This window comes from Zea mays, chromosome 5 (assembly GCF_902167145.1).
Source record: "Zea mays cultivar B73 chromosome 5, Zm-B73-REFERENCE-NAM-5.0, whole genome shotgun sequence".
Taxonomy (NCBI): Eukaryota; Viridiplantae; Streptophyta; class Magnoliopsida; order Poales; family Poaceae; genus Zea; species Zea mays.
The window spans coordinates 37861016-37876626 of NC_050100.1; the positions used below are offsets into that span (position 1 = coordinate 37861016).

Genomic DNA, 15611 nt, shown 5'->3' on the forward strand with positions numbered 1-15611 from the left:
CGTCGATAATAGAGTTTGCAAGGCTCATAACGTCTAGTGCTTCCTTCATCTCCAGATCAGCCAGAGGATTGTATGGCTCTGGCAGCGGTGATAGCTCAGCTGTAATAGATAAGCTATTAGTTCGAAGCCACAAAGCAAGTACCGAAGTTAAAATTCAAAAAACAATACCTATGCGCCTTTCGCGCTCAACAGCCTCTTTAGTTCGCCTAGCTTCTTCTCGGGCGTCATGGGTGTCTTTTTCATTCTTTTTTATAATTTCGTGGGCCAATTCTCGACCACCGTTTACCCAGACATTCGTTTTGTTTAAGGAGAAGGCGGCTTCGGCTTGAGCTGCAGCTTTCACGTGTTCGCATCCAGCCTTCTCCAGAATATCTGCGACTCCCCGCGCGCCGGAGAAAGCACAAATATCGCCGCGGTCATTCAAAATTTCCACAAAAGCTTCGGCTTCCCCCACTTATTCACTCAATAACGCCTTCGGGGTCGCCTCCAATGAAGTTCTCCTCAGAGGAGTAGGCACCTACCTTTGCAAAGCTGTTTTCAAATTTTTCACGCAATCCAAAGATTTTTTGAAGCATTTTTCCTTGGATTCGCGGAGCTCCTCAATATTTTTCTCCAGCCTAGCCTTCCACCATTCACTTATTTCTTGGCTGGCTTCTGCGACTTCACAATTTTCTTTGGCTTCAGCAAGTTGTTTCCGAAGGTTTTCAACTTCGGCTCTTTGGGCTTCGGCCTAAGCGTTGTACTTAGCTTCGTCTTCTTTCATTTTATTCACCAATGAAATTAAAATCTTGTCTTTATCCAAACCTTCATTTCTTAGCTCAATTACATCTGAGCGAAGGTTGCTGAGAGCTATTGTGCAACCTTCGTCTTCGACGCTCTTTTTTGCCCTCAAGGCATTGCTAAGAATTAAACCCTGCAAGAAAAAGAAAGAATTAAGCATAACAATGAAATACTTCATTTCCAACTTTAAAGTTAACTTCTATATCTTTATACTGTTGTACCCAAGGCTATCAGCAAGATCATCCTTCGCCATGGCCGAAAGGCCTTCCTCAAGCTTCAGAAATCCCATACTTTTAGCTATCTCCCGGCAAACGGATATTTCTTTGTTATCCGGGAGACAGTACATGAAATCATCTTCGTTAGTGCCATTGAACACTAAGGCCTCTTTGGATATTTTAGTTTCTGGGCGTAGTGTCTGGCTTCTAAGATTTCTTCGTTGGATAATTTTTTCCTCGAAGCATGCCGAATAATGTAATCAACATCTTCGGCCGGAGCTTAGGGGGCAGGAGATTTTGCTTTTTCCATCATATCTTGCCCCGTTGCCATGCCAGTATCTGAAGTTTGTTGCTCAACTTTATCTTCAGGCGCGACAGCCTTCGTTTTAATGGGCACTGAAGGCCTAGCTTCGGGTTCAGCCTAGACTTTGACAGCTTCGGCAACTTTCTTAGTAGGAGCAGGGCTCAAGGCCTTTGTGGTCTCCATGACAGCGTCTAGCACGCTAGCCATCCTCCTCCTCTTAGGAGTTGCGACAGGAGCTTTTTGCACTTTCGGCAATTCTGCCTCTGCTGGTGGGCTCAGAATTTCTGGCATTTTCACTGTTGTTTCCATTTTTGGCTCTTTGGTCGTATCATCCTTGGCTTCGGCTGGCCCGACTGTAGGCATTTTCGGCACTACAATCGATTCTTCAGCGCTTTGCACGATGCGGGCAGCTTGTTTTGCTTCGGCAGTTGAAGAGGTCCCTTCGCCAAATTCAGGCACTACGGTCGGTTCAATATATCGCGGTCGGTGGGTCAGAACCTTTATTTTCTTGCCCTTCGACACAGCAGTGGTGGCCGAAGCGGTAGTTTTTCTCTTCTTTCCTTGCCTTCGCAGTGGGTAGTGATAATCAAGGTATACGAAGCCAATTGCATCAAACACCATGTTCAATCTTTTCTTCCCCCGACCCCCGAAGGCTGCGGACAAGGCATCATCTTCGGCCTTGGAATATGTCCCAAGTAGCTCGTCGCTGGTAGCTTCAATGCATTTCAACCAGTCATCATTTGGTTCGTCAAACTTCTCTCTAAATCTGAAGGTATATTTCCATCGAACTAGGCCACCTTCACTGGATTCGGCAGTGGTCTCCTTCGGCATATCCCAGCTCTCCACAAGTGGCCGCACTCTGAAGGCTATGTGCTCTTGAATTATATCTCTTGTGCCAATGAAGGCGCAAACATTGCTAAAGGCCTTCTGGCATGCTTTGATGTCACTTTCAATAGCTACCTTCGGCCTTTGGAGGCCGAAGCGAGACCAGATGGGGCGCTGGATAATTTCCTTGATGTCTTCCCTTTTAATCTGATCATTTTAACATAAAACCATTCCTCCATCCAGGCCCTGGGCCATCTTTTCTGGTATGTCGGCACCGAGTAGCTTGCATTGGGGCGAGCAATAAATCCATAACAACCGAAGTTGTTGTGGTACTGTTCTTTGCTAGTAGCCTTCGTCTCGTATAATAGCTCGTGCATATTGCAGAAACACTTCACACTCGGCTCCAGCCCCTGGCTTCTTACAGCCCAAACAAACATCCCCATCCTAATTATAGCTTCGAGGGTAATCTGATGAAGAAAGATCTGGAATATCTTTAACACCTCAACCACAAATCTGCTCAACGGGAACCGAAGGCCTGCCTTCAAGAAGCTTCGGTAAATAACAACTTCATTTTCCTCAGGAGCAGGAGCAGTGTTGTCTCCTCCAACCCTCACAATATACATGTCGCGAAAATATCTCCCTCTCATGGTGTCAATATGACTTTGTTTAATGGTCGATTTTCTAAAGATGGTATGGCTTGGCCGCTAGGGCCGGTCCTCAGAATCTTCATCTCCACTTTCCACATCATAACTATCACTATCATCAGAATCTTCAGACAAACCCTCCATTATCTCCTTAGTAATTTTCTCTGTGTTCGTTTTTGCCATAGACTCATAAAACCCAGCAATAAAAGGGTCCGCAACTTTCTTCTCTTCATACAGCTTCTTCTCCTCAGTTATCTTCTTCTCCTCAGTCATCTTCTTCTCCTCACTCATCTTCTCCTCCTCAGGTTTGGAGCAAACACATCTTTAAACCTGTCGGGGACCATAATTAGGGGTACCCTCAAGACTCCTAAATCTCAGCTGGTAACCCCCATCAGCACAAAGCTGCAAAGGCCTGATGGGTGCGACTAAGTCAAGGATCGGTCCATTCGAGGGACGCGATCATGCCTCGCCCGAGCCCAGCCTCGGGCAAGGGCAACCGACCCCGGAGGATCTACGTCTCGCCTGAGGCCCCCCTCTAGCAACGGACACAGCTTCGGCTCGCCCGAGGCCCAGTCTTCACCAAGAAGCAACCTAGGCCAAATCGCCACGCCAACCGACCAAATCGCAGGGGTATTTAATGCAAAGGTGGCCTGACACCTTTATCCTGACGCACGCCCTCCAGTCGACAGAGCCGAAGTGACCGCAGTCACTTTGCCGCTCCACTGACCGGTCTTACAAGGGGACAGCGACGCCTGCGCCGCACCGACTGCTGAGCCACTCGACAGAGTGAGGCTGACAGTAGCCAAGTCCAGCCCTAGGCGCCATGGGAAACTCAGCTTCGCCCGACCCCAGGGCTCGGACTCGGCCTCAGCCCCAGAAGACGACGGACTCCGCTTCGCCCGACCCCAGGGCTCGGACTCGGGCTCAGTCCCGGAAGACGACGAACTCCGCTCCGCCCGACCCCAGGGCTCGGACTCGGGCTCAGCCCCGGAAGACGACGAACTCCGCTCCGCCCGACCCCAGGGCTCGGACTCGGGCTCAGCCCCGGAAGACGACGAACTCCGCTCCGCCCGACCCCAGGGCTCGAACTCGGGCTCAGCCCCGGAAGACGACGAACTCCGCTCCGCCCGACCCCAGGGCTCGGACTCGGGCTCAGCCCCGGAAGACGACGAACTCCGCTCCGCCCGACCCCAGGGCTCGGACTCGGGCTCAGCCCCGGAAGACGACGAACTCCGCTTCGCCCGACCCCAGGGCTCGGACTCGGGCTCAGCCCCGAAGGACGACGAACTCCGCTTCGCCCGACCCCAGGGCTCGGACTCAGCCCTGGCATCAGCCGACGGTCTCTGCCTCGTCCGACCCGGGGGCTCGGACTCGACCTCGACCTCGGAGGAGCCTCCACCTCGCCCAAACTAGGGCACAGACCGACCACATCAACAGGAGGCGCCATCATTACCCTGCCCCAAGCTGACTCAGGCTATGGGGAACAAGACCGGCGTCCCATCTGGCTCGCTCCGCCAGACAAGTAATGATGGCACCCCGCACGCTCTATGACGATGGCGGCTCTCAGCCCCCTTACGGAAGCAAGAGGACGTCAGCAAGGACTCGACAGCCCTGACAGTTGTCCTTCCGCCGGGCTCCAGCGCTCCTCCGACGGCCACGACACCACACGAACCGGGTGCCAAAGCCTCTCCGGCTGCCACGATGGCATGTACTTAGGACGCTAGCTCTCCTCCGCTAGACACGTTAGCACACTGCTACACCCCCCATTGTACACCTGGATCCTCTCCTTACGCCTATAAAAGGAAGGACCAGGGCCCTCTTACAGAGGGTTGGCCGCGCGGGGAAGGACGGGACGGCGCTCGCGTGAGGCCGCTCGCTCCCTCCCGCGTGGACGCTTGTAACCCACTACTGCAAGCGCACTCGACCTGGGCGCGGGACAAACACGAAGGCCACAGGATTCCACCTCTCACGCACGTCTCCCTCCGGCTGCCTCCCCCCTTCGCGCTCCGTCTCGCGCCGACCCATCTAGGCTGGGCACGCGGCGACAATTTACTCGTCGGTCGAGAGACCCCCGGGTTTCGAAACGCCGACAAAACCGAAGCTCAAAAATCAAGCAAGAGCTGGTAAGCAAGAGTTAAAAATTTTAGAAAATAACGCAAATAGGAGAAATGACGTATCAAATGCTGCCGCTGTGGGTTCCTATTTATATGCCTAGCGCTTTGCAACTTGGCGGGCCCCGTCTGTCATTGACTTTCCCTATTCTAGCGAAGGGAAGGTGTTTTTTTCGGACCTTCGGCTTAAGGCCTTTGTTCACGTCACAGTCTGAATTCGTTGTTATAACAAATTAATACTGCGAGGGGCTACTGTTGGGGGCCTTCATCTTCCGAAGGTCCTCAAAAAACACAACTAACATGTTTTCCAAGTATAATACATTCACAGGGACCTTCGGCCTCGGAATGAAGTTGTACATGATATGAAAAGCATGGTCTAGGAGAAGGATGAATCAGTTTCGAAGCTACGCATGGAGAAGCTTCGGCTTAGCGATGGAAAATGAAACCGACTTAAAGAGGAAAAGACTATCTAGTCCTCGATAGATTGTTCTTAAGTCAATAGTAAATATCAAGGGCATGGATGTAATTTTACACATGATGCGTCCTATGCCTATAAATAGATGAACAGTAGCACCATACTGTTCACGCTGACTTGTATTCACTCGCACGTCACACCTGTATTTTCACCTTCTATCAAGCCGAAGGTATAAATGTAATTTGATATTGTTCATGTTTATTCATAATGATATAAGAAAAATATCCTAATGATGTCATATGATTATTTATGTTATTTTCCATGTTTCATATGCTTCTACTTTCATTATTATATATTGAGATGATGAAGGTACGTTCTTTATAACCTTCGTCTGAAGATCATTATATCCTAAAGGCGATAATGCTTCGAAAGACGAAGATCTTTAACCAGTAACATTTTGTGTTGCCTTGTTCTTAAATCATAGCATTTGATAATAAGTCTCTTGTGCATAAACCACACGCTGAGGCCCCTCCCACATCGCCTTTCATTTCACCCCACGCTCCCCTCCTACCTCGCCTAACGCCATCGCTCACTGCGTCCCCTCCCACCGCGTCGAGGCCCCGTTCGGGCTGCCTCTCCGTGCACGTCAGCGCGCCAAGCTCGACACGCCATAGCCTGCAGAGCCGCTACTTAGAGCCCTTGCCACATTGCGCCGACCACTGTGCCCGGAGAACTGTCGTCAAACATCACCATCCATGGTGCTACCCCGACCGGATTCCGCTCGAGGTGAGAACCACCTGCTCGCCCTTTCCTCCTCCCTTCCCTTCTGTTGTATCCCTCTTTGCTCCACGCGGTCGCGTCCGAGCCATTTCATTGCGTCCCACCGGCGGACAGCCGACGAGATCCCTTTCCCCCGCATGATGGCAATGTCCACAATTCTCGCCGTCGTGCAGCTAGGGCTAGACGAAGCTCTTATAGGACACCCCCATCGGTAGCCCCCTCTCTTTCTTTTATCCCCGCACGCCCAGCCGAAGTAGCTGACCGGTGGGTCCTCTCAGCCGCGCGCGCCAACGCCGCACGAGCGTGCCGTTGAGGGCCCCTCGCCCGTGTCGCTGCTAGTGCCCCTAGCCATGCGCATCAAGCGCTGGCGCACTGCCGCACGCGTCTAGCCTAGCCACGTGCCGGCCACCGAGGGGCCACACGGGCTTGCCCACACGGACACGCATCCACACCGGATCAGCCCCATGCCATCCCATATCCCGTGGGATCCCCACACCCTCGACCGTGTAGCCCGCCATACGACCAGATCCGGCAAGTAATCAGCTGCCACGTGCCCTACCCGCGTCGGCGCCCATGCGCTTTTTCGTCGAGACCCTCGTTTTTCTTTGAAATTGCGTGCATGTAGCCTGAGTATAGGAAAACCCAATATTAGCCCCTGAAATCTATAGTTATTTGCGTTTTGGTCCCCAAAACTTGAAAACCCTATAACATTTGCATAGAAACTCCGAATTAGGTGATTCAAATTGCATAATTCTCATGGTAATTCTGTCTACGTGTTAGCGGTATGTTCATATACTATTTTGGTATTTTAATTGATGGTTAGTCCCTAGTTGGAATAAAGTAAGTATAGTCTTAATTAAATGATTTAAGGAAAGAGGACTATAGTAAATGTCCTAGTTCTAGAACCATAACACACCCTAATGATTTATGTCATCAACAAACTAACTCTATTTATATAATGTTGTATTGCCTTGTTGCGTATGTTTGGTGTACTGTTCTTTTGCTATTCTCCAAGTGTATTGAATGTATGATCGCTTTGCGTACACAATAAGCAGTCCATGTTTCTCGAAGAAGTTACAGGAGAAGCACTTGAGCAGCCTGAGGACTGACTATTATGTCTTATTCATTTCATAATTCATTCTCCCACGTACCATGATCAACCTAAGGACTGACTACCTTTACATTTACCCTGTTCTTGATTACCTTTTTGGGTTGGGCTATTATGATCAACATTATACCGATGCTCTACTTTAATAAATGAACATGATGAGATTACTTTTATGATACGATACTTTTATTCTGGATATGATGATGAACTTGTGATACTTAAGAAGGCTCGGGCTATTTTTCGAGTACTTCTGCGTAAGGATCAGTTCGGTGAAAGATCACCCGGGAAAATAGTGTATCCATGATGGTGAAATGGGACGCCCTTAGCTAATTAATTAGAGGAACTAGAAGTGTAGTTGCTTTATCGTTGTGTCATCAATGGGGTCTAGGAACAGTGCTTGCTCTGCCGAGGCTGGGTGCTGAGGTTTTTTCATTTTGTTTTTTGTTAGTCACCCCTACGAGGAGAGGTATTGTGTTTATCAAATTAGAGAAACTTAACGAGCGACTATGACCTCTAGAAAATCTTTGTAAAGGCTACATAGTGAAACCTTGCCGACTCACCTTGGGAGTGTTTAAGGTCTATACAACCCAAAGCAAAAAGGGATCACAAGTCATGGTAAAGTGTGCGACATATACAGAGAGTTAGAAACTGGTATATTAGACGTGCTCACGGTTGCGAGCAGTCTTGGGATCCTCTTTGATTAAGGATAATCTGGATACATTCATGATGATGATTTTATGATGATGATGCTGATACACTCTGATATTTCCTCTACGAGGATATGTCCCTTGGGATAACAACTATGTTTTATGATAAAACTTGACTTATTATAATGAGTAAAACTTAACTAAGTAAAAGCAATTTGCTTTTAGTCTAACTTCACGTAAAGCTAGTTCACTTCAGCCAAATATAGTATTTGCTGGATACGTTGATGTGTATTCACCCTTGTTTTAATACAAAACACCAGATTATCCACATTGCAATAATTGCTCCGGAGAAGACGAAGGCAACCTGGAGGACTTACAAGAGTTTTAGAACTTCGAGAAGTTTTAGACTAGATTAATATCAACCCCCAATTAGCTTCCTGTGAATGTCTTATCTTTACTACGTTTTACTTTAACACTTTGATTACTCGTTAAGTTGATGACTATGCGGATGTCTTCAACTTTATGATGTAATAAATTAATATCTTTTTATGTTATTATTTGAGCACTTTCCAATAATATTTATTTATGTAATCGTCACGTACGCCTTCTAAAACCGGATGACATTCGTTTTAAGTCCTAAATAATAAATAATCTCTGCTGCCCAAAAATTGCTCGGATCCATCGTCTTCCACACGTTCTCTCTCCTGCCCCGCCGTTTCCTCCAACGGCCGGTTCGTCCCACACGCGGGCGCTAGAGCGCAACTTCCGCCATCTCCCTCCCTTTCTGAAACCGACCACCTCTCCTTCCGTATGGGCAGTCGTACTCCAACCGCCTGGAATCCCCCACAAGCCGCAGCGCCACCACTGCGACGCCTACCCCCGCCTCTGCCGCGATGATCTTCCGTCCCGGCACCGCCGTGTGGGTGGAACACCCAGACCTCGCCTGGGCCGAGGCCGAGGTCGTGTCCTCGCCCGCCTCCCCGTCCTCGCCGTCCTATGTCACTGTCGTCCTATCCACCGGTGTTAAGGTGAGAGCGCAACGACTCAGACAGCCCATTGTTTCGATTTCCAAGCTCCGCTGCGTGCGTTGCAGCCTAGGTGTTCGTCGAACAGCTAACTTCGTTGCTGGGTTGGTTTGTCCGTTTGGCTATCTCTGTGTCTGGGCTGTGGTGTGGCCTGTGGGCAGGCTATAGTAGACGGTAGGAAGGTCCTGCCGCGGGACACTGAGGCCGATCTTGGGGGCGTCGACGATATGACCAAGCTCGTCTACCTCCACGAGCCTGGGGTGCTCTGCAACCTCGCACTCCGATACAGGCTCAACGAAATCTACGTGAGTGTCTCCATCTTTTGCACTCTCTCTTTAATCTCACAATGTCCATTGGTTGTACAATAGTCGTATCCTGTAAAAAGTCCTTCTAGGAGGATCGTGGGCTAGTGGCCTCGTGTAAGATCATGTATGGGTCCAATATATGTGGAAGATGGGATTATTTTGTCGATATGTGCTTAGCCATATGTTGTGTTTTGTGGGAACATGCTGCTAATGTTGTTGTTCTATGTGCCATACATTATTCCAACGGTTCTGTTTTTTCTTCAGACATACACAGGGCGCATCTTGATCGCTGTAAATCCTTTTGCAAAGCTCCCTCATATGTATGATATGCATATGATGGAACAGTACAGAGGTGTGCAGTTTGGTGAATTGAGTCCACATGTTTTTGCCATTGCTGATGCATCTTACAGGTACGGAACATGGAAACCAGCTTGCAGTGTGTTAGCGAGAAATTAGAATATGGAGTTTTACATGGTATATTTCTCTTTCTTGAAGAGCAATGGTTAGCGAGAACTGCAGCCAGTCCATATTAGTCAGTGGAGAAAGTGGTGCTGGAAAAACAGAGACCACCAAACTCATTATGCGATATCTTACTTTTGTTGGCGGGCGTGCAATTGGTGATATCCGCTCTGTGGAGCAACAAGTTCTAGAGGTAACATTCAGTTTTCTCATCAATTCTTTTGGTGCATGATTAACATGCCCTGTAGAAGGCTTTATGTTTTCTCAACTCTGCATCTATCCTTCTCACATTTCAATGCAGTCAAATCCACTGTTGGAAGCTTTTGGTAATGCACGGACAGTGAGAAATGATAACTCCAGGTGAACTTTAATTCTTTCATTAATTTTCTTGTAGTCAATCAACTTGTTTTACTATTTTTTCATAAAAAAGAATGGCTGTTTGATTCTTTTACCGTACAACTATATACATCTTTCATTTGATAGTCTTTGAATAGTGAGGGTGCCATACTTATTAATTTTTGAAAGGTGCTAATGTTTTAGGTGTAATCCTCATTATAAAAAGAAATGAAGCTAGACACTTATATCAGTATGCTCATAGGTGTGATAGTATATTACTAGTAGGTGTACTGCTTTCTTCTATATACACATATGTATACTTACTAGTTCATATCACTGCAGTCGATTTGGGAAATTTGTTGAAATTCAGTTTAACAAATCTGGTAGAATATCTGGGGCTGCAGTTCGAACTTACCTCTTGGAACGGTCTCGTGTTGTGCAAATTTCTGAATCCGAAAGGAATTACCACTGCTTTTATCAACTTTGTGCATCTGGGAAGGTTTGTTTACAGACCTTTGGTGATTTTATTTTAGTTTATTATCCCTGAGACTAATTGTGATGTTCCAATAACATGAAGCTATAAAATTTGGATCTGGAATATCCGTACTTTGTTTTCCAGGGATGGAAAGTTTTTCCATTTCCTGCGGATTAAACTGATTTAAGGTGCTACGATATATGCAACTAGTCATGAAGGATTATGCACATATTTCATAAAATAGGGTATGTTGTCGTGTATAATCTCACATAAGTGTCAACTTGAAAAACAACCTGTGGAAAGAGAAAAAAGACAAATGCCACTAAGAAGTGAAGCTTCATATCAAATTTGGAGTGAAGTGACTATATATTGCACCTTTGGTTCCAAATTACAAGTTGTTTTGGCTTTTCTAGGTACATAGCTTTTGCTATGCACCTAGATATACGCTATGTTTTGATCGTAGTAATAACTATGTTTCTAGAAATTTCAAAATGACTTACAATTTGGAATGGAGGGAATAGTATTTTCATAAGACAAAGTGGAGCAGGAAAGATAGTTTAGACTTTAGAGGGCTATCCTAGACAGCCGAAAATTCAGGGGAGTAAATGGACATTTATGTTTATGCAATGTTCCAGTTCACATGCATCCAGCAGTAATTGAGTCAAAAAAAAAAATTCTTCCGAAAAACGCAGGAGAGTTGCGCATCTTTATATTAAGAAGAGGGAAATTTAAGGTCCAAGAGGACCAGTACAAAAACCACCCTATGGTGGCCAGCAATAAGCATAAATAAAACTGTCCATAGGAAAAAGATACAAAGAGACGATCAACGAAAAATTAAGTCGAGCTTGCTGCGCCTAGAGCAGCAGCAAGACCAAGGCTTCCGAGGTGTTTGGCACCAGCTAGCACCCATAAAGATAGCTCATCGAGGAAGCTTCTATGCACCTTGCCAATGGTTGGCGAATCTTCATCGAAGATAACTCTGTTTCTATGCAACCTAAGGCACCATGCTCCCAAAATAATTGCACTGTTGACTCCCTTTCTATAGTTTTGCGCACCTGAATGGTCACTTTTCCCCACCAATCAGCAAAAGTTGACCAATTATGAATTGGGTGCTTTTAACCACTCTGCCATAGATACATAAAAGGTAGCATTGTATATCGTAAATCACCAATTTTCGTATAGAAGGATTTGCACAACACACAATGAAATGTTGTTTGTTTGTGGAACCGTTTCTTCCTCAACTTTGTTTGAATTTGGTATTTTAATATTTGTGTTAACTATTCCATGGAATTATTTTCATTGTCATGAGAGATTGAGACTCTGTTGGGTTAAACCTCCTCATAGCTCAATATTTATCAGTGTATGTTGTCTACATAAGTAACATACTAACATTGTATGTGCTTCAGTTCAGAATTACTTAGCTCGCAGTTGATACTTTTTGGTATATTAATTTGTATCACCAGGATGCAGATAAATACAAGCTTGCTCATCCTCAGAACTTTTACTACCTAAATCAAAGCCATATGTATGAATTAGAAGGGGTCAACGATGCAGAAGAATATTTAAAAACACGGAGAGCTATGGACATTGTTGGTATATGTTTTTCTGATCAGGTTCATCTTGGCCTCATTACAACACTAGGACAGAAAATTACCAAACTCTTGTTTCTCTTGATAAATGATTTTGACTCTTGATGCTACCATGAACTCTCAGGAAGCTATATTCCGAATTGTGGCTGCTATCCTTCATCTAGGAAACATTGAATTTTCTCCTGGAAAGGAGTTTGATTCCTCTGTTATTAAGGATGAAAAATGTAAATTCCATCTCCAGATGGCTGCTGATTTACTTATGTGAGTATTTTATTAATCCTTATCTTAGTCTCCTGTCACTGGTGCTATGCATCACAAAACAGCAAAGTAAACATGCTACTTTCTGTTGTGGACATAGTAGATACTGCTAATTCTTTCAGATCAAGTTATTATGTGTTTGAAACTTTGAATTTGCTACTTATTGTGCATGTCTCCCATCACGACAGCCAGCTTCTCCGGGGCACGTTCGTGGCCTTTGATCAGGCCATGAACTCTGTTCTTCGTGACTGTGTCGACCTCTACCACCCTTCGGCCCCCGTCCACCATTAGGAGGGCCGCAACGCTACTGGGCCATTTGTGTTCCATAGTGCTGAGATTGTCTCCATGACGATCGAGGCTTTGTCATCTCCACCTCCCATGCTTCCCATCAGCATGCTCGCCACTGGCGGCTCCAACGCGCCTCGATGTCTTCGTAGCTCACTCCAACTCCCATCATCTGGGTTGCTGACTCTGGCACCTCATACCACACCACTTTTGATCCTGGTACTGCCGCTTTACCCCATCCCCATAGCCCCACCTTCCCTTCCTCCATCATTGTCGGTAATGCGTATACTCTGCCTGTCACGGTGTCACCTCAGTAGGTGACACGATCCTTCCTAATGCTTTGTACCTCAACAACATCCTTGTTGCCCCCAACATCATCTAGAACCTTCTCTCGGTCCGTCGCCCCACCACTGATAACCACTGTTCTATGGAGTTCGATCCCTGGGGGCTCACCATACGGGATTTTACCACTTGTGCTTTGGTTGCTCGATGCGATAGCTCCAGCCTCCTATATCCCATTCGCTTTCCCGCCCTACTTTCCTCTGCCCATGTTGCCACATTCTATGCCCTCACCTCCACTGCCTCTGCCTCCACTTGGCACCGTCGTCTTGACTACCTCGGCCACGACGTCCTCTCCAGACTCTTGGACACCTCGGCCATCCCTTACCCCACGACAGTGCCACCTTGCTTTGCCATGCCTGTCAGCTTGGGCGTTACACTCGCTTATCCTTCTCTTCCATCTCCCGAGCTACTCACCCATTCGACCTCATCCACTGTGACCTTTGGACATCCCCCTATTCTAAGCATCTCTGGTTATTGGTATTATCTGGTCATCCTTGATGACTTCTCTCACTACTTGTGGACCTTTCCCCTCTGTCGCTAGTCTGACACCTTCACCAGTCTTTCTCACCTTTTAGCGTGGGTGTCGACTCAGTTTGGTCACACCATCTAGGATGTTCAGTGCGATAATGGACAAGAGTTTGATAACTTCTACGTCTCACACCTTCTTTCTCTCCCATGACATGCAACTGCTGATGTCGTGCCCTCACACTTCCCCTCAGAATGGTCGAGCCGAGCGCATGATTCGCATCGCCACCAACATTCTGTGTTGCCTCCTTTTCTAGCCTTCTCTTCCCGCCCGATACTGGGCTGAGGCGCTGAACACAACCACCTGCCTCCTCAACCGTTTTCCCTCTAAGGCGCCCCCCATCGCACTTCGTTCTTCACCCCCTTTGGCACCACCCCCCTCTTATGAGCACCTTGACATCTTCGTGAGTGCTTGCAATCCCAACACCTTCGCCACCGCTCATCACAAACTTTCACCCCGATTCTCTCACTGTCTTTTCCTCGGGTACTCCTCTGATCACAAGGGGTACCAGTGCCTAGATCTTCTCACCCACCGGCCACCGTATCATCATCTCTCATCATGTTGTCTTTGATGAGGATGTTTTCCCCCTTCTAGCTCCTCTCCACCCGTCGACCCAATTCCCTTCTCGATGTCGATTGCGTCGACATACCTGCTCTTCCCCTACCCCTTTCGCGTCGCACGCAACCGCGTCACCTCTGCCTGCGCCATGCGTGGCCGCGTCGCCTCATGATATATGCTCTGTTATTTAGTTAGAGCATAGTGTCTTTCTATCTAGTTAGAGGTAACGACTACTTACAATTAGACCTTATGTGCAAGCGTGCAAACGAGCATCCTGATCCATTAGATTATGATCTAACCGTAGATATAACTTTAGTTTGTTAGGGGTTCTTTTATAAATCTATGTGAGCTACTGGTGGAAGGGTTTAAGTGTTAAATGTTACATACAGTTGGATCATGATCTAATAGACTAGGAGCCTTGTTTGCACTTTTGCACATAATGCCTGATTCCACAGTAGTCGTTGCCATAGTTAGAGCTTTAGACATTTGCCTTTTTATGTGCTCTGTTATTTCTTGGCAAATATATGATATTAGCAATACTCATGATCACATGCATTGGTCCTTTATGAGCATCACCCAAAAAAATTATCGACAATTCAAAATGATCTATAAATTATGTCAATTTGTTATGTCTAGGCACTATTTTATGTCAGTTCTTGTTTTTTATCTAGGGTTGATGTAAATCTTTTGCTTTCAACTATGTGCTATCGCACAATTAAAACTCCTGAAGGAAACATAATCAAGGCAGTTGACAGTTCTGCAGCTGTCATCGGTCGTGATACTCTTGCAAAGACTGTTTATGCTCGACTATTTGATTGGTATGGCCATGTCCCTTCGTGAACTGCTTTTATAATTTTTCAAGGCGGTGCTCATAGCGTTGCTACTGCAGGCTTGTTGACAACATTAATAAGTCCATTGGGCAGGACATGGAGTCCAGGTCACAGATTGGGGTCTTGGACATCTATGGTTTTGAGTGTTTCAAATATAACAGGTCAGACTTTCGGTCTTTCTTTCAAACTAATAAGCAGAGGCCTATTATTCCCCTGCCAAACCATTTTAGCTTTCTGTCGGTGATTATTCTTCAAGGAGCTTCATAATTTTAATAATATTACCTAGTACAAGTATTAATGTGATGCTAAATTTTGGTATTTTCTTCAAGTTTCAAGAAAACCAAAAGCCTAATATTCCCCTGTCAAGAAGCAGGTTGGCCAAACTTTCATTTGTTTTGTTGACCTTTCTTGAAGGAACTGCTTTCTCGAAATAATACCACTGCAATTATTATGCAATGCCAACTTTTGTTAACAAATACCAGTGCCAGATTTGGTTAGTAAATAATGAGCTAGCTCACAACTCAGTAATGTTAGGCATGTTTGGTTCCCTTGGCTTCTCTTGCACGGACAAGGACTTTTGAATGGAATAAGATTCTGTTGACTTCCCTTGGTTGTAAGAGAACTTCAAATGGAAAAATCTATGGTAATAAAAAAATCTTAATGCACTTAGTTATTCCTTGTAGTGTTTGTACTTGATTGGTAAAACTTGTAGTAGATAGTTGGCATGTTCTGAAGCTGATGGCCCTATATAATGTACCAGCACTTGATAATATTGTGATATGGTGGGAAATGCT

General features: G+C 46.3%; 1 protein-coding gene and 1 long non-coding RNA gene across 2 annotated transcripts in view; both read left to right on the plus strand.

Moving 5' to 3' along the window:
• The first annotated feature begins 5865 nt into the window (after positions 1 to 5865).
• On the plus strand, positions 5866 to 8383 carry LOC109939462 (uncharacterized). The gene is made up of 2 exons (XR_002261917.1): positions 5866 to 6080; positions 8150 to 8383. It is a non-coding gene; the product is annotated as an uncharacterized lncRNA (long non-coding RNA).
• Positions 8384 to 8549: 166 nt separating this feature from the next.
• Positions 8550 to 15611, plus strand: part of LOC103626243 (protein OPAQUE1-like) — an 87780-nt gene continuing 80718 nt past the window's right edge. The window contains exons 1-10 of the mRNA XM_008646644.2: positions 8550 to 8857; positions 9016 to 9159; positions 9424 to 9569; positions 9655 to 9811; positions 9920 to 9978; positions 10297 to 10453; positions 11893 to 12042; positions 12143 to 12279; positions 14659 to 14805; positions 14877 to 14978. Coding sequence (XP_008644866.1) covers positions 8723 to 8857; positions 9016 to 9159; positions 9424 to 9569; positions 9655 to 9811; positions 9920 to 9978; positions 10297 to 10453; positions 11893 to 12042; positions 12143 to 12279; positions 14659 to 14805; positions 14877 to 14978 — 1334 coding nt within the window. The 5' untranslated portion in view covers positions 8550 to 8722. The remainder of the gene's footprint in view (positions 8858 to 9015; positions 9160 to 9423; positions 9570 to 9654; positions 9812 to 9919; positions 9979 to 10296; positions 10454 to 11892; positions 12043 to 12142; positions 12280 to 14658; positions 14806 to 14876; positions 14979 to 15611) is intronic.